This window comes from Arachis stenosperma, chromosome 3, assembly GCF_014773155.1.
Source record: "Arachis stenosperma cultivar V10309 chromosome 3, arast.V10309.gnm1.PFL2, whole genome shotgun sequence".
In the NCBI taxonomy this organism is placed as follows: Eukaryota; Viridiplantae; Streptophyta; class Magnoliopsida; order Fabales; family Fabaceae; genus Arachis; species Arachis stenosperma.
In genome coordinates, this window is record NC_080379.1 from 34,049,721 (window position 1) to 34,074,056 (window position 24,336).

Sequence of the window (24,336 nt, forward strand, 5' to 3'; positions counted from 1 at the left end):
ACATAAACCAAAATTAGTTTAGATTTGAACAAACAGTTAAAAAGACTCGATCATTAACAAAAACACATCGAATTCATTTTTGGATCCAAATAAACCTCAATTATATTTTTTGTCAATACTTATCAGCAGCATCAAGTGAACCTCAATTAATACACAAATGAACCGAAATAAACAAAAAATGAACCGAAATTATTTAATAATAGCATCAACTAATAAAAAAGTTAGCAAAATGTTAGTGTTATTGGTGATGAAAATAACGAAAAAGAAAAGGAAAAAAAAGAAGACGCAACATTGGGGAAGAAGAAGAAAGAGAAGGGAAAGAAGAAGGGAAGAAAAAGAACCTCCAAACACGAATTTGGAAAAAAGAAAAAGTTGAAAAAAAAAAGAGGAGAAAGAGAAAGAAAAGAAATAAAGAAGGAGAATGAGAAAATAAAGAAGAAGAAAAAGTTGAAAAGAAAAAATGAGGCACTTGATTTAAAAAGTTATTATAACAACTTAGTTAGATTTTGTTAAATATTTTGTTTAGATGTAGAGTTTTATTATTATTATTATTATTATTATTATTATTATTATTATTAATTTGATTATACGAACTCGGCGTGCCAAGCTCGTGAATGTCACTAGTTGTTGGACAAAATTGGGATATTACTCTCATTTTCAATTGACGCGAACGGACCGAAAAGAAGAAGAAAAAAGAAAAGCAAGGTGGAAGCAAGCAACATCGTCATCCTCATGGTTTTGGTAATGTGATGACGGGTTGGTGATCCACTTGTGTCCGATAGCAGCAAAACAGAGCAGAAGCAATGGCAAGGCGATCCTACAAGATCGACTTGGGCTGCATAGCCTGCGACGAGCTCATCGAAATCGGCGCCGGCAAGTCAGGCTGGCTCGTTGACAACCCAAACCTTCTCTGCGCCATCGACACTCATTCCCTCGCCCTCGCCAACCGCTCCTCTATTCTCCTCATCCTCTCCTGGTCCGACTCCAACGCATCTCGCGTCATGATCCGACCCGAATTGTCTCCTATCGAGGCCGAATTCATCTCTGCCATCGAGTGGTTCGTCTTGGATGACGTCAGCGTCGTCGTCGCCGGCACCTCCTGCGGTTACCTCCTTGTTTTTTCGCTCCGTGGGGAACTCATTCATAGACAGGTAATTGACAGAACTGGTTTGATTTGTGCATTTTGAATGGGAAACAAAAACAAAACTTTGATCTATTGATGCGTTGAATTGCTATTGTTCTTGTTGAAAAGAAAGAAAAACCTATTTTAATTCCTCATGAAGAAAGTGCCATGGGACTGATAATCTTGAAGTCCAATGTGCGTTCGTGTGCGTGCGTGTTTGTTTGGGATACAAATTTGGTTTAAAAGGTCAAATATTTTTTCTTTTCTAGATACAGCAGAGATATTCATTTCTCAGCATTTCGGTTTTCGTGAATGCATTATTCGATAATAGAAACTGTAATCTGCTTGGTATTATTATAACCTCATGCGGATGTTTTGCTTCTCTGTATCAAATAATCCATCAAAACCACCACATCTATATCAAATACTCCACCTGCAGATACAACACAGTTATTAACGCAGCACCTACTGGCAAACCATGACTACTAAATCATTAAATATAATAATCCTCTGCCCTCCTTCCTCTGTTATGACTTATGAGTGGATCTCACCGTCAAAAGGTCGCTACTCCTTTTCATTATTGTCTAAAACTGAGGCCAGTTCCTATCTCAAAGCTAGAGAGTTTGAATGTTGGGTAGAGGTGATGAAGGGGAATGTTGTGATTGCCGTTGGATGCTAGTGGGTATAAAAGAGTTGAGCTGTGTGTGGGAGGCCGGTTCCTATCTCAGAGATAGGCAATGAAGGCAAAGGGTGTGATTGCTGTTGGATTCTACATGCTAGTGGGTATATAAGATTAAGCTGTGAGTGAGCTGGTAGAAAGCTCGTCTCATTGCTACGGGCAAGGGACATTCAGACTAAAGGACTGGACATTTTTAACACCTCTCTTGTGAGAAAAAAATGTTTGTAGTTCATAGTTTGGACATTGCTGACCTGTGTAGTGGTCCAAGGGTGGTTTCTTTGTCAATTGGATGTTAATAACTCCTTGCAACGGGGGTTGGAAGGAGATGCATTAAGAAGATAACACTCACCGCTAAGTCTTGGCTAAATCATGGCAAGCATCCAAGTTACTCAAGTCATTTTATTACCTTAACAAGCATGCTGAAGGTTGCATTCACGAAATTTTCCCCATTTCTTGTTGAGTGTGGATATGTCCCAAGATATGGGAAACATTTATGTCTAGTAATGCTGATATGATAATTCAGTTGAGAAGTTGGTCATTTATCTTGCAACAGAAAATGTAATTTTCGGGTTCTTAATCATATGATCCCCAAAAATTTATTCAAATACTTTGTTCTTCTTTCAAAAAACCTTTATGACAGAATTAAAACTTTCAGTGCTACCTTGTCATCTTAAGCGTGGGAAACTCCACGGGGTATACAAATCAGATTATGATAAAAATCCTCAACACAAATTTAGATTTATATTTGTTATATTCTTTTGCTATACAAATATGTCTTATATCAATTTGCTTCTACATAGATGATTTATCCTGGACGAGTTTTAAAGTTAAGAGTTCGGGGAACAAAGAAAGACTTAATTCAAGATACTTCATCAGAAGAATTTTGTGTCATTATGCCAGGCGTAGTTGCCCGCTTTGATGGCTCGGATATTCAGGTAAACATCAACTTCTGTATTTCAGCTATTTATAACTTTCTGAACTGTAGTCCGTGTGTTAAATGTAAAACTTAGGATGCTTTCTTGGGTATTAGAATATTTTATCTTGTTTACTGTAAAAGTGTTTGCTGCATTTAAGTGGATCTTGAAAAAAATTAAAGTAAATCGGAAAAATGCTACAATCTTAAAATCTGGATTTTGAGTCTAATAGTATCCATTGCAATGTTGAAATGTAGAATATGCTTCAGAAATGGTTTGAAGAAGAATATCCTCAATTTTGGGTTCAAAAGCCAAAGAGCCAAGATTCAGAGGATTTTGAAAATCAATATGTAAAATTACCTTACCAGTTATGGAATATTGGCAAGTATGGTACTTGTGCTGATGCAGCACTCACAGGCATAATGCCTCCACCACTATTGGAAAACCAGGTAAAATCCATTCAATAATAATGTCAAGTCTGCATCACTGATGATACAAATTCGTTTCATGAAACACAAACATCATGTTGTTTGCTTTTTGCATTGTATAATCGCATATAACCTTTTTGAAGTCACCCTTTTTTATTTCTTTCTTCCATTTAGCTATTACTCCTTTAGTTGCTAGTTAGCATATTTAGGCGTTCTTTTGCCCTTCCTCCATAATCTGAATGACTATTAAATTCCTGCTGACTAGGAAAATCACATATAATTGTGTCTCTCAATACAGAAATGATAATAAATTTTATTTGATAAATTTCCTTGATTTCCTTTTCAATTTAATTTATTTGTTTTTATTTATTGATTTTTATTTTTTCAATTGCCCAGCTCATCTTTCACAGTTTCACTTTATCTTACTGTGATTTTCATCTTCCATAATGATTGTTTTTGGTTAAATCCTAGAAAGTGGATGCTTTCTGAAGTCATTTCTGGTATTTGAATTCAGCTGCTTTTATTCTTGGGCAGTCCAGTCAACGTTATTATTGTGCAGTGGCTGTTGGAGAGGATGCTGTGATCTCAGCATACAGGTACTTCGTGGATTATGTAATGTGCTTCTTCAATATTTATATGTGCCCTGATGTGCTTCATTAAGTCTTTTATTGATCAAGTTTGGTTTGACCATTTGGAAGACTCTCTGAGGACAAAGGCAGGTCTTTAGTGGGAGAACTCTTGTCTAAAGTTGTACCCGCAGCATTTTCCACAGTAGCATCTTTTTCGAAGTTGATTTGGCGGAGTGAACAGACGTCTCCCAAGAAATCTCCAAAGAAATCAGAGGAGAAGCCACAGCCCTTTGCTCGAGGTAGGAGGAACTAATATCATAGTCTTTGCTTGTTGTGGTTATAACGACACATGAACTTGCAAAATATTTTGGATATGAAATAAATAAGCTTAAACCAAGTAAAAGGAAAGGGAAATTTTATAATTTCCTGGTAGTTGGAATTATTTAGTTGCTGAAGTTTAACCATGATGCTTGAATAGAGACCCGGGGCCTCGAGTTTTTACATCAGTTTGGTCCCTGAGCTTTAAGCATACTTAATTTGGTCCTTGAGTTAATAATTGTGAATCAAGTTAATTCTTCTGTCACCAATTTAGTTAATAGAATGCTTATGTGTACCTCACCACTATTAATAAATGGTTAATAGAATGCTTATCTTGAATCAAGTGCTCCTCCCTAACCCACCTCCATTGCCTCCCTACCCACTCCACCTTCCTCTGCCCTCCTTGCTCCTCTCCCTCCTTTTTTTTCCTAGTCTTTCTTCTAAATTGACCATTTTGCCCCTAGACCACTTCTCCACCTTTGAAAACAGCAAGCGTGCTTCGACACCATCGAAGTTGCTGGGGTGAGGAATTTGGGGATTCACAGATTACGAACCCTATGAGTGTGAATGCAAATGGAAATGGGTTATCTAATCCCAAGAATGGTTTTGGAGGTAACAATGGGAGTTCAACTGCAACCGCATCTCAAATGAGTGAAGATGTGAACGTGGAGCATGTATAGAGCAATGATGGTAGTAGATAGTTGATTCTGGTGTTGGTTCGGCCAAACCAAATTGGATTGGGTTCCATTTGTTAATTGATTGTCAATTGAATGTTGAGATGAATTCTACTAATTCAGTGATGGTGATGGTTTTTATGTTGAATATAACGGAAGGGGTAGTTTGGGAATTTAACATGCCACACTTGCTTATCTCTTAATGGAGTCAACATAGATTTAACATTTGGATACTTTTTGTTAGACGAGGCTCTTTTCTGAGTACAAAGTGAGTTTAATTCTTTTGTTAATAATTTTGTGTTTTTAATTTTCATCTTTCTAGAGTAGACATAGTAGTGTTTTTGGTCAAAGGGGGCCAAAGAACCTAGAGGATATTTGAGAATCCTCTCAACCCTCCTCACTTTTTTGCTATTCATTTCAAGTCTCCCTTTATATATAGTAATTTCATACAAATCCCACCGTTGGATTAGAGGCTTATATATTGTAAATAACGTCTATAGGATTTCACATTAATCCAAAATAATTCGACATAATTTTTATAGTTCAAAATTGAAGGTAATATAAAAGTTTATAATGTGTTTGAATATGAGTTGCTAGTTCATGATTTTATTGATGTTCAAGTTTACAAGATTTGGAATGATCTTCATGATAGATGATTGTAATTCAATGGTGTCATCAATAAAACGTGTTATGTTGGTTGTGTTGCTTCTATTGTATACTATAAAACGTGTTATGTTGGTTGTTTGCTACAAGAGAGTTGTGCTCAAAGGCACAACGAGTAAAATTTACCTACATATAGAGGAGGGTAACATTTATCCCAACTAAGAAAATTTATTCCCCATATTTTGTTCATTTATTCAAACCAAAAATATATTTTTTCCAATAAAATAGGAGATACCTCTTTTAACTCAATCTTTCCTAATCTTTATTATCTATCTTCCTTGCATAATTGTCCTATTCCATCCTTTTAGATTTACTCAGGCTTCCACTTTCTCTTCAGACTTCCATTTCTTTCATAACCTTAATGATAGGGAATCTTATGAACTTAATTTTGATTCTCTTAGGTCTCCTTGATGGTTTTCCATCTTTTAACCTCGACAAAAGTATATGGTCTCTTTACATCTCTAGTAGTTTTACTTGTAAATCCTTTTCCAATTTCTTACCGATTCATCCAACACAACTTTCCATCTAGACCCCATTTGGAAGTCCAAAGCTCCTTCTAAAGTCAAATCTTTTATATGGATAGCTCTGCTTAACGGAATTAATACCCAATGGCATGTTACTGGTTTGAAGGCCACATAAGGATATCTTCCCTGATGTTTATGTTATGTGTGGGGAAAATTCAGAGTCAAATTCATGTGTTTTTTCATTGCCGGATGGCCTCTTTTATATTGAAACAATTTGTTTAGCATCTTTGATGGTCCTGCAACCCTATGCAAATTTCTATTTACTAGGTTTGTTTGGTTTGCTAGTAGAAAATATGCAAAATTTTTGTGGCACTGTGCAGTTTTTGCCATTATCTGGACAATTTGGTCGGAGCGTAATACACACACCTTCAATGACAGATTTTTTGACTAGCATATTTTATGGGCTAGGATTAGACACGTGGCATCTACTTGGTGTAAAACTCATGATTTTATAAGGGACTTCCCCCCTCAGAAGCTTATTTTGATGTAATTTGATATTAAGAAGCTTATTTTGAGTGTTCTTTTAATTAAATTCAAATGATGCACACTTGAGTCTAATCAAGAAAACGAAAGAAATGTTGTTGGACCTACCCTTTTCTAGCAATGGATGAATTGATAAACTGGTTGTAGGGTTAATGTCCTCCTTAGTTGTCTGACTTTGCTATCATTGTTAAATGCAGCTTCACCTTTGACTTGTTTTAAGGATCACCCTAGGAAGGGTGAGAAGCTTACCTTATCCCCAAGTGGTACATTGGCTGCTATAACAGATTCACTTGGTCGCATATTGCTGCTTGATACTCAAGCGCTTGTGGTTGTGCGCTTGTGGAAGGTTCTCTCTTGAACCCCAATTTTCCCTCCCTGAAATATCAAAATATAGTATTTGTTTTATTCTCTTACTATGGAATTCGCAGGGATATAGGGACGCCAGCTGTCTATTCATGGAGATGTTGGTTAATAAAGACACCACATCGTCAAGCTCTAATCACTATGAACCTGTGAAGAGTGATTACTGTTTGTGTTTGGCTATTCATGCACCTAGAAAAGGAATCATTGAGGTACATTACATATTTTACCTTTACATTGCAATTAAAAACTTGAATTACTAAAATGATATTATGACTAATTTTCTGAGTTCTCTCATTTGTTGTTAGTGTAACACTGACATTTGACAGTTGAACTTTATTAGCATGCATAAATAATTGAATAAACTTTCTTTTATGAAAAATAAATAAACAAATAAGTGAATAAACTTTTTAATTGCATGAAGTGGCTTAATTTCTTTCCTTTGTGAATGACATGAAGATCTGGCAAATGAGAACTGGACCTCGTCTTAGAACAATTCCTTGTGCAAAAGGTAGCAAAATGTTGCAACCAACGTACAGGGTTGGTGCTTCAACGTCTTCCGCTCCATATGTGCCACTTGAAGTTTTCTTCTTAAATGGGGACTCGGGTGTGATTTCAGTCTTAAGTCGAACCTTGGATTCTTGAAAGGTTTTAAGTTTATTTTATTTTTCTCTCACCTTCTATACTAAACTATAATACATGCATTGTTAAAATTTCAATTTAGTCAATGGTGATTGTTGTTTTATCTTTGTATTCAGTTAAGGTCAATGGTCGCATATTACCAAATACCAATATCACATAGTAACATTAAGATCTGTAAGTTTCTCTTAGAAAAAAATGAAAAAAAAAAGGACAAAAGGGGATCCCTAACCGTAATGATTTCCTAATAAAATTTGCATGCCGATGGGGGGTAAATGTGCTTGATTAAGGTTGACTGTATTTTCTTCGTTTTGGAATTGGTGATCATAATTGTTTTTTATTTCTTAATCAACAAATTTTCTCTAGAAAATGGTTATGGATCGATGCGATGGGGACGTGGAAGAATGATGCATTAGCTTTCACTGCACTTCTATAAGTTGAGTTGGTTCCACAATTGAATAATGTACAAAATTTGTTTCCATGGCAAATTGACTGTCAACTAATCAAATGGCTAACATGGCTCGAATGAGTTGCGCTTTTGGGCTTTTGATTTTTTCATTTAAATAAAATAAAATAAAATAAAAAAGCTGCTAAATAACCAATTTGGGTTGGTCGAGTGGTAAGCTCACTCGTTCGCTTAAGCAAGTGTCAGGGTTTGAATTCCGCCTTGTACATGCAGTAATTCATTGGCCAACGACAGACTTTTAAATGAAGCTCAGAAAAAAGCTGCTAAATGTACAAGAGTATAGTAGTATAGAAACCATGGTTCTAAATACGAACCGAATTGGCAAGTTGAATTGGTTCAACTAGATATCGATGCTTAATCCGGTTCGATTCTTAAACAAAATCGGCCTATCTTTGAATTCTGGAGGTAACTACAAAACTGTCGGAAATTGGTATCTTAGACTACAGCTTTTGAACTTTTTTCAACTTCATACTGTTAAACTCTTTCTTAATCCGAATATTTGTGTCAAAATTTTGGCTCAAAATGGTTAGGAAGCAATTCATATCTTCATTACCGATTGATAAGTACCAAGGTTTATTAATTCAATTTTTTTATTCATTGAAATTAATGATACCTACGTTCATAACCTTTCATAAATTCAAAGTGACAAGCCTTCATTTACCTTTCATGGATACTAACTTTTGTATTATATTGTACAATTTTTTTTGGCACACATGTTCTCTCTCTCATACAGTTACACCCAATCTTATCCCCTTCTAATTTGTGTATACACATCTAACACAGTGTATTGCTCAATCAACTTAAAAGGTAAAACCATAAATAGCAAAAAAAGAAAACAGCAGACAACAAAATCTAAATCAATCAACTTATGATCCATGTTTGAGAAAATCCGTGCTCAAATAGAAAACGAAAAAAAATTAAATCTATAAAACAAGGAACTCATAGTAAAAGAATTACATGCATGTATGGTTACAAAAAAATATATCCAGGTAAGATTATCCTAAACTATACATACAAATTTTTTTATGAATTAAGTCTAACTAAATTAAATAATAAAGTTTGAATGAGTAAGTAAATGAGACTATGAGAGTGATGAGAATGATTTTTATTGATATTAGACCAACTTAATTAAACTTAGTTAACAAAAAGACTTGTATGTGTAGCATTATTCTATTCTAAAAGTATCAATCAAAAAGTGTGATGTCCATTGTCACTAAACTGTCTAAATAAATATCATAATATACAATACCAAAAAATATATATATATGATAATACATATTATTATATATATTGTCTCTGAACTAAAAAAATCATTCACATAAATTAAATAATAATGTCGATTCATTTACACTAAGAGCAATGTGTCTTAGTTTACATTTTATAAATACCAAGCAATAAGAACCTTAATTCATCGACTTATTATAAACACCAAGCTAAGTTTCATTAATTTAACTTTTACATCTATGATATTAAACTAAATAATTTACCTTTTCAGTATTTTTGACTATATAATAACATAACGTTGTTAATCATTAGACCTTATTGGCATTATTGATTAAAACTTAGAAAAATGTTAAAGACTATCAGAATTTATTATTTTTGACAATCACTTAGTCATTAATATCAATTTTTTTAATCTAATAATCTAATAACATACTTTATCTCATACTTTTAAACATTAATAACTAACCAATGACCAAAACAAATAAATTCTAATAATTCTCTAACATTCTCTGATTTGACACAACAAATAAAAAAAGTGACATGCCAAACAATGGAATGAGTTTTATCTATATATACCTCTCTCCATACCCTAGAGTTGCATATATGTGAAAAATGTACCATAATTAAGGGTTGTTGGCACTGGATGTTTTATAATGGCCAAGTTCTCCACGACAAACCTCTTTTTACTTGTCCTTTTGGCTTCAGGTTCCCACATCATTCTATCACATCTGATATTCATATTTTTTGTCTAATCTGTATATATTTTCCCCCTCGTTCTATGATCTATTGAAATTCAATATTCTACATCAAAACATCATGTTTAATTTCACTCTATTTTCAGTTTTCTCAAGGACAATTCAAGTTGTTAAGGGAGCATTTTGTAGAGTACAGACGGGTAACTTTTGCATACAAGACAACATTTGCGAAGAAAAGTGTGAAAAGTTTCAACTGGGAACTTATGCCCTTGGATATTGTGGTAATTCATTTTGTATTTGCACCTACATTTGTGGATTGTAGTCTTGTAGATTAGAATTTCGGATTACCTACAATCGCAATGTTGTTACAACATGTAAGAGTAAAGATTTAAATAATTATCATTTATGTGTTTGAAGTGAAATTGTATTGAAGAATGCAATGAATATCAATAAAGTGTGTTGTCCATTACCTTTAAAATTAGTATTTTTGCCCTCTAATATTATTACGAGAATATAAATTTAAAAAATTACATTAAATTTTGTTCTAATATTATAAATTATAACAAAAAAAATATAAAATTAAACTACTTTTATAAAAAAAATTAATAAATAAATAAATAATAAATTTTTTAGTTATTATTTCATATAAAAGAGTTTAAATTTTTTTTATTAATAATAAATTTTAATATTCATTATCTAAAACTTGAAAGAATTTAATGTCTATACTTTTATATTTGATTAGGTGTTAAGTTTGTTACACAAATAAAAATAATTAACTTTTATACTTGTTATTTAAAAATAATATTTTCTTTCTCTATAAAAATATAGTTACATATTAGTATAAAAAAATATATTGATAGTTATAAAATTAATTTAAAATTAATTTTTTTAAAATAATTAAATCTTGATTCTAATTATTAATCACAATATTAGTATTCTCTTCAAATTATATCTAATAAATATTTGAAAAAAATGAAAATATAAATAAAAAAATTAAACGGTAAAAATTTAAAATTAAATAAAAAATAAAAAAAATACGCATATAATATTAATATATTTTTATGTGAATAATATTAAATAATTATTTTTTAATTATATTAAATTATACATTTAATATATTTGTATAATTTTATAAATTTATTTAAAAATACTTAAATTTATGTTTTTTATAATATTTTAAAATTTTAAAAATTATTCTACTAAATATAATTATTATTATTTGTATTTATTAAAATTTATTTTTAATTTAATTTATTAAATATAAATACTATATTTTTTAAAAATTATCTTTTAAAAATTAATTTTTATAAATTATTCTTAGAAAATAAAATTTTTACCAAAGTAAGCCTTAGTGGTAACTAAATTGCTCACCATTTCTAAAGTGTCGGCAAATCTCAATCAGCAATTGACAAAAAAACCAACTGCCACCACACGACAAAAGATTGGTAACTAGATAATATATTTCGAAAACGTGCCAATTTAGTAATTGGATCTAAAATCAGTGGCAAATAGGTTAAAAAGAACCTTGATTGACCAACAAACTCAATGTGGTTGGAGAATGGGGGAATTTAGGACAACTTTCACAATCAAAAGAAATTTTAATTATAAGATAGCATTAACAGCTTCAAAGTAACTACCAATTACTAGAAAACGTGAAAGCTTTCTTTTTTGTTTTTGGTAAGAAAAAAAATGGAATGAATCCCTCCAACAAAAGTTCAAACCCGGCCTTATCGAAAATGAGGAAGTCTTCCAACCAAAAACCCCAACATCCTACTCAGCATCATTAATCCACCTTGTCCGACACCTCCTGCATGCTGCTATTTAGAGGGTGGTAAAACGGGTCGAACCTATCGACTCGATCCGCTAAAAAATCGGATCGAACTAAGATTCGAAATCCGTCAAATTAAAAAAGTTGCCAAATCTGCATTGTCAAATTGACGGATTTTGGCAGGGTGGCGCGGGTCGATCCGCCGGGCCGAAATTTTTTATTTTATTTTATTAAATAAAAGAGTGATTATTATTATAAAATTAATAATTATAGAATTTTTAAATATTTTTTTCTTATTTTTTATTTTTATTCTTCTTTTAGTTATTAACTTTATTTATTTTATTTCACAATTTTGTATATATGCTCAAATTATGTGACTTATTTTTTAAAATAAAGATGATTCAATTGATAAATATTATTTTAAATAATTTTATTAAAGTTAAAAATTAAAAAAATAGTAAAAAAATTATATCATAATTTGATTATTTTTTATTTGTATTTGATTTTTTAATTATTATTTTTTAGTTAATTTTAATGAATTTTATTTTTCAAAAAAAAAAAAGTCAAGCATGCTGGCCCGCCAATCCGCCATAAAATGGGGCGGGCTAACATTTTGAACCCATTTTAATTGGCGGGACGGATCGGTCCGCTCTGTTTATGGGGCGGGACGAGTTGGAACGGGCCGACCCGCATTGCCACCCCTAGTGCTACTGTCACAGACGCTGAGAGACAGCATTCCACGCGTCACGATTTCCAGCTATCCACGCATCTTCCTCACCTGCAGAATAGAAATTGCTTCGTCATGTTGGCATTACCCATATATCATGGCCATCTATGGCCGATTCATTCCAAAATTGGACCAATGAATTAATTAATACTCACATTATCAATATATATTTATATTATTAAGATTATTAATATTTTATTTTAAATTGATGATAATTTTATTTATTAATTAGACTAATATTTATTTACCTGAGATTTTTTTAAAAAATTCACAAAACATTTATTTTATTCGTAGATTCATTTATTTTAAGGTTTGATGAATTAAATAATTAATTAGTTGATATAAATTATTATTATAATTAATTTAATTTAATAAATAAAATAAAATAAAACAAATTAAAAAATATATCACATCAAATTTTATTATGAAGTGTAGAAACAGAATTGCTATACATCTAAGTATTTTTTCATCAAAATTTATTCAAATAGGTCCAACACTAACAAAAACCACTCTCATTAAAAAAAAGTGTCATTACACGCGCTTTTTCTTCTGCTCCTCTCCGACGCTTCTTCTTCTTCTTCTCTTCTGCGCTTCTTTTTCTTTCAAATACACGCATACCTTCTCCTCCTTTTTCTTCTTCTTCGCACATACAGATTCTTCTTCTTCTCCTCCTCCTCCTCCTCCTCTTTTTCTTCTTCTCTCGTCATCACCAACAATATCAACATTTTGCTAATGGATTTATTTTTTCAATCGAATTGAATGGAATGCAATTGTTAAATGAATTGAATTGAATTGAATTGAATTGAATAGACGCAGGTGTTCTGAATTGAATTGAATTGATAATCTCTAAATTGTAGACACATGTGTTTTGAATTTGATTTTATATAATGGATAATGTTTCGTTTAATTAGTACTATACAATTGTTTCACCTTAATAACGTGTTCGGTTCATTATGTAGAAAATTGTTTTGAATTTGATTTTATATAATAGATAATGTTATGTTCATTTAGTACTATACAGTTGTTTCACCTTAATCACGTGTTCCGTTCATTATGCAGAAAACTGTTTTGAATTTGATTTTATATAATGGATAATGTTCCATTCATTTAGTACTATACAATTGTTTCACCTGAATAACGTATTCAGTTCATTATACAGAAAGCTGTTTGAATTTGATTTTATATAATGGATGATGTTACGTTCATTTAGTACTATACAGTTGTTTCACCTTAATAACGTGTTCAGTTCATTATGCAAAAAACTGTTTTGAATTTGATTTTATATAATGGATAATGTTCCATTCATTTAGTATTATACAATTGTTTCACCTTAATAACATGTTCGGTTCATTATGAATTGAATTGAATAGATGTATGTGTTCTGATTTACCTGCGTATGCAAATTGGAAAGAAGAAGAAGTTTGTATGTGTTTCGTTGAAAGAAGAAAAATAAGAAAGAGGAAGAAAAGAAGAAGGAAAGAAGAAGAAGGGAAGAAGAAAAATCTGCGCGAATTTAAAAAAAGAAGAAGAAGAAATACGAGGAGGGAGAGAAGGAGAAGAAGTGCGTGATTTAAAAAGTTGTTACAACAATTTTGATAAATTTAGCTAAGAATTTTATTTAAATGTAGAACTTTATTCGTGTAAAAATATGATTTCATTAATATAAAAAACTGTATAAATAGATAGATAATAAGTATCTTTTCTATTAATAAACTCTTTTTATTATTTTAAAATTTTAATTAAACTATAATTATCATATTTATTTAAAAAAATATTATTCGTATATTAAACACTATTAATATTCGTATAAAAATATAATTATTATTAATTAATTATATATTTTAATTATTTTAAAATTAAAAAATAATTCAAGTTCACAATTATGGATTATATACTTCCTAAATAATAGTTAGCATACAACCTATTCCTATCTTCTAGGATTTCGGTTTATGTTCAATTTTAATTTTTCAAATTGAACAGAATATATTATTGTACTTCCTTAAAATTTGAATTGTTAATTTTAAAATTTAAAATTTTGATTTGATTTGAAGAGAGATTTAAGGAGCGAATATTATCCCAGACACTATTGTTATTAGCGTATGTTTTCGTATCCCATATGGGATAATACATTAAATTATATAAAATTTTTTTATTAAAATTTAAATAAAAAATATATAATTATGATAATTATAAATATTTTATAATTTAAAAATATTAAAAAAATTAATATTTATTTTAATTAATTTAAATTGGTTGAATGATTATCTCATTTATTCGCTTAAGTAAGTATTTGAAGTTTGAATCTCGTCTTGTGCGTATAATAATCCATTAGTTAGCACAGACCCTTAATAAATAGAGTATAAATATGTGGTGAATTAGTTATCGACTTGCTAAGTTAGAAAATTTGTAGAAAAAATTGTATTTGTCTTTAAAATAGATTAATTTTTTATTAATAGCAATACTTATGAACTTTTATCTTTGTTAAAATTTACTTGGTACAATTTTATTTGTTGGTATCGTATTCATCCTTTAAAAAATGATGTCAATTAAAGGGCGTAGACTTAATTGAATTGTTTATCTAACAAGAGTTCGGAGTTTTAACGTTTCTTGTGGGATTTTTTTTATAGATAAATAATTTAAATATTTTATTTTAAAATATAGATAATTTATAATATATTTATTATTTTTTTATATATTTTATTTATACTATAAACGAATTAAAATTGCTTATATCTTGTTTATATTGTAAATGAGATATTTAAAATTTTAAAAAATACATATATCTCGTTTACTGTATAAACGAGATATATGTATTATTATGAGAAGAATATGATTAATATAATATTTATGGTATGATTTAAATTGATTTATAAAATAAAAAACGATACAATTTGTTACTATTTAGATCAAATTAGATAAATTTACAAGTAAAATTTGGATATAATATAAATTTAATTAAAAAAATTAGTGATAAATTGGTACTTTTACAATTTATAGACCTAGTTCTTAGAAAAGCCATTAATAATTACTTCTCTTATTCAATTTTCAAGTGCTTTCTATCTTCCAACATTGTAAAGTTAGACGATTAATCTCTCCTAAAGTTAATCGCTCTTACAAATTTATAAATCTTTTATTTTTGAGTAAACTACCATTTCTACCCACGAAAGTTAAGACGCTGACATATCTACTCATCGAAGACAAAAATTACCATTTGTACCCATAAAAAATGACTTTTGCAAATAAAATTATCCAAACCCTAAAAAATTAAATGAAATTCTTAAACTACCCTTCTCTTCAATCTCCACCACTACTACCATCGTCTTCCCCCCTCTTCCTTTTCACCTTTTCCCAGACCAAAATATGTTCCAGAGAGTCAGCCTCTCCCTTTTCTCTTCTCTCGATTACGTACTATTCTCTTTGGTGGCGTCGTCGGAACCCACGATCAGACCTTTCTATCCGAATCAGCAAGGTCCGGCACCAACGTCCAACCGAGAAGCAAATCAACAATGTCACGGAAATAAGGCTGAAAGCACCTCAAGAACTTTAATGATATCAAAGTGATAACCCAACAAGCCTATGCAACAAGCTCAATGAAGTTCTCTCATCCTCAAGTAGCACCTGACAAGCTTTGAAAATTTGCAAAGTATATCTCTCAACTCCACCAATATCCCCAACATTAAGAAACTCACGCAAACCTTTCAATGCCGATTCCTTCGTCCTATCAACGGTATTGAAATTGCTTAACAAGGGCAACGCCCAACCTATGAAACGGTCAACCAAACCACCAAGTATAACATGATTCTGTCTACTCCCATTTGATGTCACAAAAATCGAACATATCATTACATATAGTGTACCGTATGCTACAACATCTGCTTGCCTAACCTCATACAACCTAAAATAAAGAACGACAAAAGATGAAATTTTTATCAAAAAATTGGAAAAAAATTTGAAAACTGAAAATTGGAGAGTGGAGATTAGGGTTTAACTTACTTGTCGGAGAGGAGTTGGGAGAGACCTTGGGAGAGAAAGTAAGCGGAGTGAGTAACAAGGATCGAGTTGTGAGGGTAGAGGATGGTGCGGTGCAGGGAAGCGATGGCAGCGAGGCGAGGGGAAGGGTCTGGGAGCGCGACCGATGAGACGGAAGTGGTGGAGGAGGAGGGAGTGTGAGTATTGTTGTCGAAGGGGAGGGCTGCAGAGAGAAGGGTGACGAGCTGGTTTTGGTGGTGGTAGTTGGGGATGAGAGTGGCGGTGAAGAAGAGTTTGGGTGGTAATGCGATTTGAGATTAGAAAAGTGGTGGTGAAGATAAGGGTAATTTAGGGATTTTTAGGTGATTTTTTAGTGTTTGGATAATTTTGTTTTGCAGAATCCATATTTCAGGGTACAAATGGTAATTTCCTTCTTTTATGAGTAGAGCTGGGTTTGGTAAAATTTTTTCAAGAGGAGTAGAGCTGGGTTTGGTAAAATTTTTTCAAGAGGTGCTTGTGCTTTTAAAAAGCTCAAGCACCTCATTTTGAGTTTGGTAAATTAAAAAGTCCAAGTACCTGTACTTGCGGCTTTTAAAAGATAAGCGGGAGCTTTTCAAAACTGGCTTGTGCTTATCAAATTTTATTTATTTTCCCGCACCTATTTTCCACTATTATATTGCCATTGAAATCCTCATATATTTTTAACTTCTTACCCTAATATTCACAAATTCTAATACAGTCTTCATATATTTTTTAGTTTTCAACCTAATCTTCATAAATTTCAACACAAATATATCTCTATCACATATTAAGTATGAACTTCTATCTATTTATATTATTTTTTTGTGCATTGTTTTTATATTTTTTCAATAGATCTATTATGTTTGTTTGTTTTTTATCTGTTCTTTGACATGTGAAGAGGATGACTTAGTTTATGAAAACTAATCATAAAATTTTTCTTGCATGAACATTAATCAAAATTATAATAACAATATGTATATACATATGTAAATATAGATATATAATCTTAAAAGTAGTTTATTTGAGATAAGTATCCCATTTTTTGTGATCGGTAAAAGTGAGCCAATATATAGGTGGGTAATGGACATAGCCAGTGCTAATACTAAAATTTGAGTTAGGTAATTTAGTATTTTTAATGATGATGTTTAGGATAAAATAAATTTTTATGATACTTATATAAAATTTTAAAGTTAAAAAATAAAAGAGTTTATTTATTATATTTATGTTTATTATGAATTTTTTATTTTAAAATTATTTTATTTTAAAATATTATATAAAATTTTAAAGAATTTGAAAAAATAAATTATTCTTTGTTATAAATATGTTTATTATAATTTTTTTAGTGTTAAAAGCTGTTCTACCAAACATATTTGTAGTATTTGTGTTTGTTAAAAGTAATTTTTAATTTGATTTTACCAAATGTAAGTGCTGGAAAGCTGTTTTCATAAGCTACTTTCAAAAAGTAAAAACTTTACCAAATCAGACACTAAATTTAGATATGTCAACGTTTTCAATTTCTGTGGATAAAAATAATGGTTTACTTTTTATTTTTTTAACATTTTTAATATGATAAATGGCCAACTAACAAACGAAATTTGAAATATATAATTTAAATTTAAATTTAAATTTAAAAATTAATTCTCAATATATAAAAAAATTTAAAAATTTTGTTTTAAATTTTTTATGTACTCTTATGAGTACTCATCTTTAAATTTAAATTGAAAAATGTGAGAAAAATTAAAGGTTTGTAAATTTGTAGGAGGAATTAACCGAATCTTATAACTAATGATAAAAACTACTTGTGGATAGGAATGTAATTATTAACGATTTTTTTTCTTTTTCGAAAATTATGTTTGCACCAATAGAAGCTAAGCGAAATTAAAAAAAAAAACTAAAATGGAATAGTAGAGCAAGTGGCCGCGGTAGTGGTCGCCACCGACGATGACACCCATGAATTTAATGCTCTCTTATATCCTGATGTCTTGACAGTAACCGACGATAAATTCTGAAGATTCTAAAGGATATTTGCAAGTTTAATTAATTAATAGTATTAATATTATTCATATCATTTTAAATTATTACTAGGAGTATAATAAGTATAGCTTCTTTAATATTATCTTAGGAAATGATAACTATGGTAAATTAAAAAATATACACGAGAATAAATTATATTTAATAAGAATTTTTTTTATTATAAATTAAAAAAAAATACCACTTATATTCTTACATGCAATATGTATGTGATGACTTTTATAGCGGCCATATTTTGTGGTGGCTAAGTGTAACTATAGTTGTATGGCTAAGTGTGACTATAGTTGACTGACTAATAAAATTAGAACGCATACATAAAAAACAATAACTAATGTATCCTTTCAAAGTAAATACGGTAGTCCAAGAAACATCACTATAATGGGTAGAATAGTAATTACAAATTACAGGTTTTAGAACTATTTTTTTAATGGATTCGGCCTTGAGTGAAATGAACAATAAAAAGAAATGGAACTAGAGTGAAATATTCTAAAAATGTGGTCAAAATAAAAGAAAATAGTAATTGAACATTCAGTAAATTAAATGGTTAGAATGTGGTTTAAAAAAAAAAGAGTTGATACAAAATAAAGTAGTAAGCATTGTATCATATTATACAGCCCAAAAATAACAGTAAATATTGTAATGCCTAATGCTCCAAGGTTCCATCCTAAACAACAATAAAGTAGTAAAAATTATTAATTAAAATAAAAAAACCGCTCCTAGTAATATTATACTTAATACAATAGCAAATCTTTAACATTTTTTTAATAAAGTAAAATATATAAATAACATTAGTATGTTAAATTTGGGATTATTTAAATTAAGAAGCTATGTATTTGCGACTAATAGTATCAGAAGTAATATTCATGGTGTAGCCAAAATAATTTAGATCAAAAGGTTTGAGTATTCAGAAATTAGAGATTATAATAAATTAAATTTAAAAGTTGTTAAGTTAAAATTTAAGATTTAAAATTTAAAAAGTATATATATGATTCACGTTTTTATATCTAAATTATTTAATTTTATTAGTAATAAAATTAATGTACATTTTTTTATTGTTCTCATAAATAACAATTTTTTTTCTTTTTTTTAATTGTTCTCATAGCATATTTAAAATATAAGTAATATATTGTAGATAAAAAAATGAATTTTGTTTTAATTGTTCTCATAGCATATTTAACTTAATTATTAGATTTTAAAATTTACCAATTGAGAGAGAATTTACTCTTTTTTTTTTTAAATGTTAAAGACTTACAATTATATAAACATAGTATAGATTTTCACACTTTACTATTTAAGATTTTGTTTTACAAATGTTAACAATGGTTGCGACTTGCGATTTTTTTCATTTCAATTAATATTTTTACTTTAATATTATTACAAATGATAACAATTGTTTATAATAGATTCTTGAGCATTAGACATTACAATGTTTATTATTTTTATTTTTGTATTGGATACAATATTTACTATTTTATTTTGCATCGTCTTTTTTTTTTTAACCAGTTCTAGGTATTTAATTTACTGAGTATTCAATTACTATATATTTCGTCTTACTTTAACACACATTTTTTGAAATATACTATTATAATTTTATTTTTTTTTGTTTGTTGTCCATTTTACTCAAAGTCCAATTAAAAAAAAAATGGTTTTAGGACATGTGATTATTACCCTGCCATTGTGGTCATATTTCAATTTTTGAAATTAGTTATACCTAGCCAACTTTTTCATACAGATGTCTTAATCTTATTGGCCAGTCAACTATAAAACCTTAGCCACCACAAAACATAGTTACTAGAGAACTCACATATGTATAATATGTATAAAGAAATCTTTTTGTTTACTATTTCAACCACACAAATACTAAGTGTATATTTTATTTAATTATTAAAAGATTTTTTTCGTTTAAGAGAATTAAAATTTTTTTATTATTACTAATTAAAAAATTCTTAAATTTTATTATATCTTTAAAAATATTATTATTAACCTGATAGCAATTAAGTGTGAAATAAATATTTCTGTAAAAAAAATTTCGTTAAAGAATTAATAGAATTTTTGTATAATGTGTATAATAGATTATTTATTTGATTCAATATGAGTTAAAAAAATGAACATTTAAAATAAAATACTATTAATTTATCAAACACAATATATCTATATTATTCAAACTAATCATCCAAATACCAAATATTCTATTAACTCCCTATACTTTCTCCTATAAAAAAATCTAATCGTACCTTGAGATGATCTTTTTGTATTATTGGTTCTTCCAATGTGAGAAATAAATATCTCAAAATTGCGCAAACCATCCGAGGAATAAAATGAACTCCAATCCATATTAAAACCGCTTGTTAATGTGAATATTTATAGTAGGTGTTAAAATATAAGAATTCTATGCAGTTGTATTTTTTAACAACTAGATATAGATAACGTGAACGGTACTGTACCAATTTATTTTTAAATTTTATTTTGTATAGTCTAAATTATATTATATCATAATTTTTGTTATAATAATATATATATCTTATTTATGCTGTAAATGAGATATATATATATATTTTATCTTATTTATACAATAAATAAAATATATATAATTTTAATTAATTTACTGTATAAACAAAATAGATAAAAAAAATAAAAAATAATAAATATACTATAAATTATCTATATTTATAAATAAAATATTTAAATTATTTACTTATAAAGAATCCTAAAATTGGACCAATGAATTGATTAATAGTCACATTATCAATATTTATATTATTAAGATTATTAATATTTTATTTTAAATTGATGATAATTTTATTTGTTAATTAGACTAATATTTATTTACCTATTTATTAGAGAATTTTCAAAGAATTCACAAAACATTTATTTTGGTGGAAATCCAGTGCAGTCAACTTTATATAAAGTTAATAGTTAAGAATCGATAGATAAAAATTTAATTAAATCAGTCAAATTATTTAACGACTATCAACTATCAACTTCAAGTGAAGTTGATTGCACTTGAATTTTCACCTTTATTTTAATATTTGATGAATTAAATAATTAATTAATTGATATAAATTATTATTAATATAATTAATTTAATTTAATAAATAAAATAAAATAAAATAAAACAAATTAAAAAAATATATCACATCAAATTTTATTATTAAGTGTAAAAATATGATTTTATTAATATAAGAAATGTATAAATAGATAGATAATAAGTATCTTTTCTATTAATAAACTCTTTTCATTATTTAAAAAAATGTAATTAAATTATAATTAATATATTTATTTAAAAAAATATTATTCGTATACTAATATAACTATTATTAATTAATTACATATTTTAATTATTTTAAAATTAAAAAATAGGTTCAAGTTCACGCTTACATATTTTATTTTATATTTCCTAAATCATAGTTAACATACAACATATTCCTATCTTCTAGGATTTCTGTTTATGTTCAATTTTAATTTTCAAATTGAACAGAATATTATTGTATTTCTTTGAAATTTGAATTGTTAATTTTAAAATTTAAAATTTAAAATTCTAATTTTGATTTGATTTGAAAAGAGATTTAAGGAGTGAATATTATCCTAGAAACACTATCTGTTGTACTAGGGTCAAAATGATGTCAATTAAGGTTATACACTTAACTGAATTGTTTATTTAAGAACAGCTGGGAGCTTCGACATTTCTTTCGTTATACCTGTTGTGTTGTTTTGTTTCCTCCTCCGCGAGAGTAACAAGGAGGGGCATTACTATCATCGCAAATCTCCAAACCAATATGGCCGATAATGCCGTGTTCCTCTTGTTCTTCCTCTTCGTTCTGCCGAATTTCCTTCTTCAACACCCAACTTCCGCTTCAAATCTCCACAAAATGAAGCAACTCACTTCGGATTCGGTTTCCCAAGCCACACTCGCCGACGACTCTAAGACTAAACAACCAATCGAGTATTTCGAGGTGACAAAACCCATTGAACTCCCCAAAACAAAACCCTGCTCATACCTTGTTCTAAGCCATGATTTTGCTGACACATATGGCAGACCACCCGTTCTTGCGAATTACACGCCTCCCTCTGATTGTCCTTCGCAGAAGTTCTCGAAGATCGTGCTTGAGTGGAAGGCCACATGTAAAGGAAGGCAGTTCGACCGCATTTTCGGCGTTTGGCTCGGCGGCGTTGAGCTTCTCCGGAGCTGCACGGCTGAGCCTACGCCCACCGGAATTGTTTGGACTGTCAAGAAAGACATCACAAGGTACCATTCTTTGTTACTGCAAAGTGGTCAAACCCTTGCTGTTTATATGGGAAATCTTGTTGACAAAACATACACTGGGGTGTACCATGTTGATATCTCTATTCACTTTTACCCTGATGAACATGAATCCAAATCTGGAAATTTAGCCTCTGGGAACGGTTCCCCTGCGGATCTGATCTTACCTGTTTCAAGGAAGCTTCCGTTGAATGGCGGATTGTGGTTTCAAATCCAGAATTCCACTGATGTTGGTTTGAAGAATTTCAAGATCCCCCAGAATGCTTACAGGGCTGTGCTCGAGGTTTATGTGTCTTTTCATGAGAATGATGAGTTTTGGTATACTAATCCTCCCAATGATTATTCCGATGCGAATAATCTTTCGTTAGTGAACGGAGCCTTTAGGGAGGTGCTGGTTACTCTTGATGATAATCTTGTTGGATCAGTTTGGCCATTCACTGTGATTTTCACCGGAGGTGTTAATCCCCTCATGTGGAGACCCATTACTGGGATTGGCTCCTTTGATCTTCCAACTTATGATATCGAAATTACGCCCTTCTTGGGGACTATTTTAGATGGGAAGGTTCACTCATTCGGATTCAGTGTGACTAATGCTGTGAATGTTTGGTATATAGATGCAAATTTGCATCTTTGGTTGGACAGTAAAAGCAGTAGAACAGAGGGGAAAGTGCTCAATTACATGGCTCAACCTTTGGTTGAACATTTGGTATCAGACTTCAGTGGACCGAATGGAACTTTTTTAACAAAGACAAGTAGGTCGATTTCGGCTACTGGGTGGGTGAGATCTTCCTATGGTAACATCACAACCACTTTGGTTCAAGACTTCATTTACAACAATTCTATGGAAATGGGGAACAATGGTAACAAAGAGACTGTAAATCAATCAATCTCTTTCAACGACAGCGTTCATTCCGAATCTCCATCACAGTCTCATAATTTTATTGATGAAACCTTCAGAACATTTATCCTTTACGTGAACGAAGACGACACGGATCAGGGCAATGATACTTTTTTATCTCTTACAAATGTTACTCTTGGATTCTATGAGAACAAGTCGAAGACTTCAGATTTAGGTTTATCAAAGAGCTCTCTCAAGAATGTTCAAGAAGGCCAGGGTACTATTCTTGTTAAAAATAATTTGGTCCTTGTGGGACAAGGCAAAAATAAGCAGGATTACAGCTACATAAGCAATGAAGAAGCTTGCTATTCTAGAAAAGTTGGCAGCTCAAATTTATCTATTGTATATGATAAAGTCAGTGATCCATGCCACACAAGAGGACAATCACGTTTTGGTGTTGGTTTTATCAACAAGCCACCTGTTATGCTCTAAGTTCCTTCTTTATGCAAAAGTTTACACTGTCACTGTTTTGTTTTATGAAGGTTTCGCTCTCCGTAATGCAATGCAATTATGTGCTTTAGTTATGTGCTGGCTGTGCTCCTAATTTCTTTATGAGTTTGAACTTTCAATTTTTCCATGTTGTCCTAGAATGTTTAAGCTGCTATCGTTCTGCACCATAGCAGGTTTATTGGCATCCCTGGTAAAGGATATTAGGAAATTAAAAGAAAACTATAAAATCGATCCTAAAAGAATTTTAGATGGACCCTTTATTTTTCAATAAATTTTTTTTTTAAAAGTTCTTGAGTATTATTCCCGAATCCTAATTCGTCTTATAATGATATTTTTTAGACTTAATCACTTTCAATCAAATTTTTAATAAATGCATAACAAAATTTTATTATAAGATTATTAAGAGACCATTTTATTTTATGGGAGTAATTTTTAAGAAACTATAGAGAATA

The 24,336-nt window shown here is 29.9% G+C and overlaps 2 protein-coding genes across 2 annotated transcripts; both read left to right on the forward strand.

Moving 5' to 3' along the window:
• The first annotated feature begins 629 nt into the window (after positions 1 to 629).
• On the forward strand, positions 630 to 8,204 carry LOC130966218 (uncharacterized). The gene is made up of 8 exons (XM_057891002.1): positions 630 to 1,151; positions 2,603 to 2,737; positions 2,974 to 3,165; positions 3,679 to 3,740; positions 3,843 to 4,012; positions 6,573 to 6,721; positions 6,804 to 6,947; positions 7,195 to 8,204. Exons 1-8 carry the CDS (start codon positions 804 to 806, stop codon positions 7,378 to 7,380), a joined length of 1,386 nt encoding a protein of 461 aa, XP_057746985.1. The 5' UTR covers positions 630 to 803; the 3' UTR covers positions 7,381 to 8,204.
• Positions 8,205 to 21,934: 13,730 nt separating this feature from the next.
• On the forward strand, positions 21,935 to 24,060 carry LOC130967719 (peptide-N4-(N-acetyl-beta-glucosaminyl)asparagine amidase A). The gene has a single exon (XM_057892709.1). It carries the CDS (start codon positions 22,052 to 22,054, stop codon positions 23,864 to 23,866), a length of 1,815 nt encoding a protein of 604 aa, XP_057748692.1. The 5' UTR covers positions 21,935 to 22,051; the 3' UTR covers positions 23,867 to 24,060.
• The last annotated feature ends 276 nt before the right edge of the window (positions 24,061 to 24,336 follow it).

Coding starts and splice junctions, on each gene's coding strand:
- LOC130967719 (XM_057892709.1), top strand. CDS start 22,052: ATGGCCGATAATGCCGTGTTCCTCTTGTTCTTCCTCTTCGTTCTGCCG.
- LOC130966218 (XM_057891002.1), top strand. CDS start 804: ATGGCAAGGCGATCCTACAAGATCGACTTGGGCTGCATAGCCTGCGAC. Junction 2,738..2,973: donor TTGATGGCTCGGATATTCAG/GTAAACATCAAC, acceptor GTTGAAATGTAG/AATATGCTTCAGAAATGGTT. Junction 6,722..6,803: donor TGGTTGTGCGCTTGTGGAAG/GTTCTCTCTTGA, acceptor TGGAATTCGCAG/GGATATAGGGACGCCAGCTG.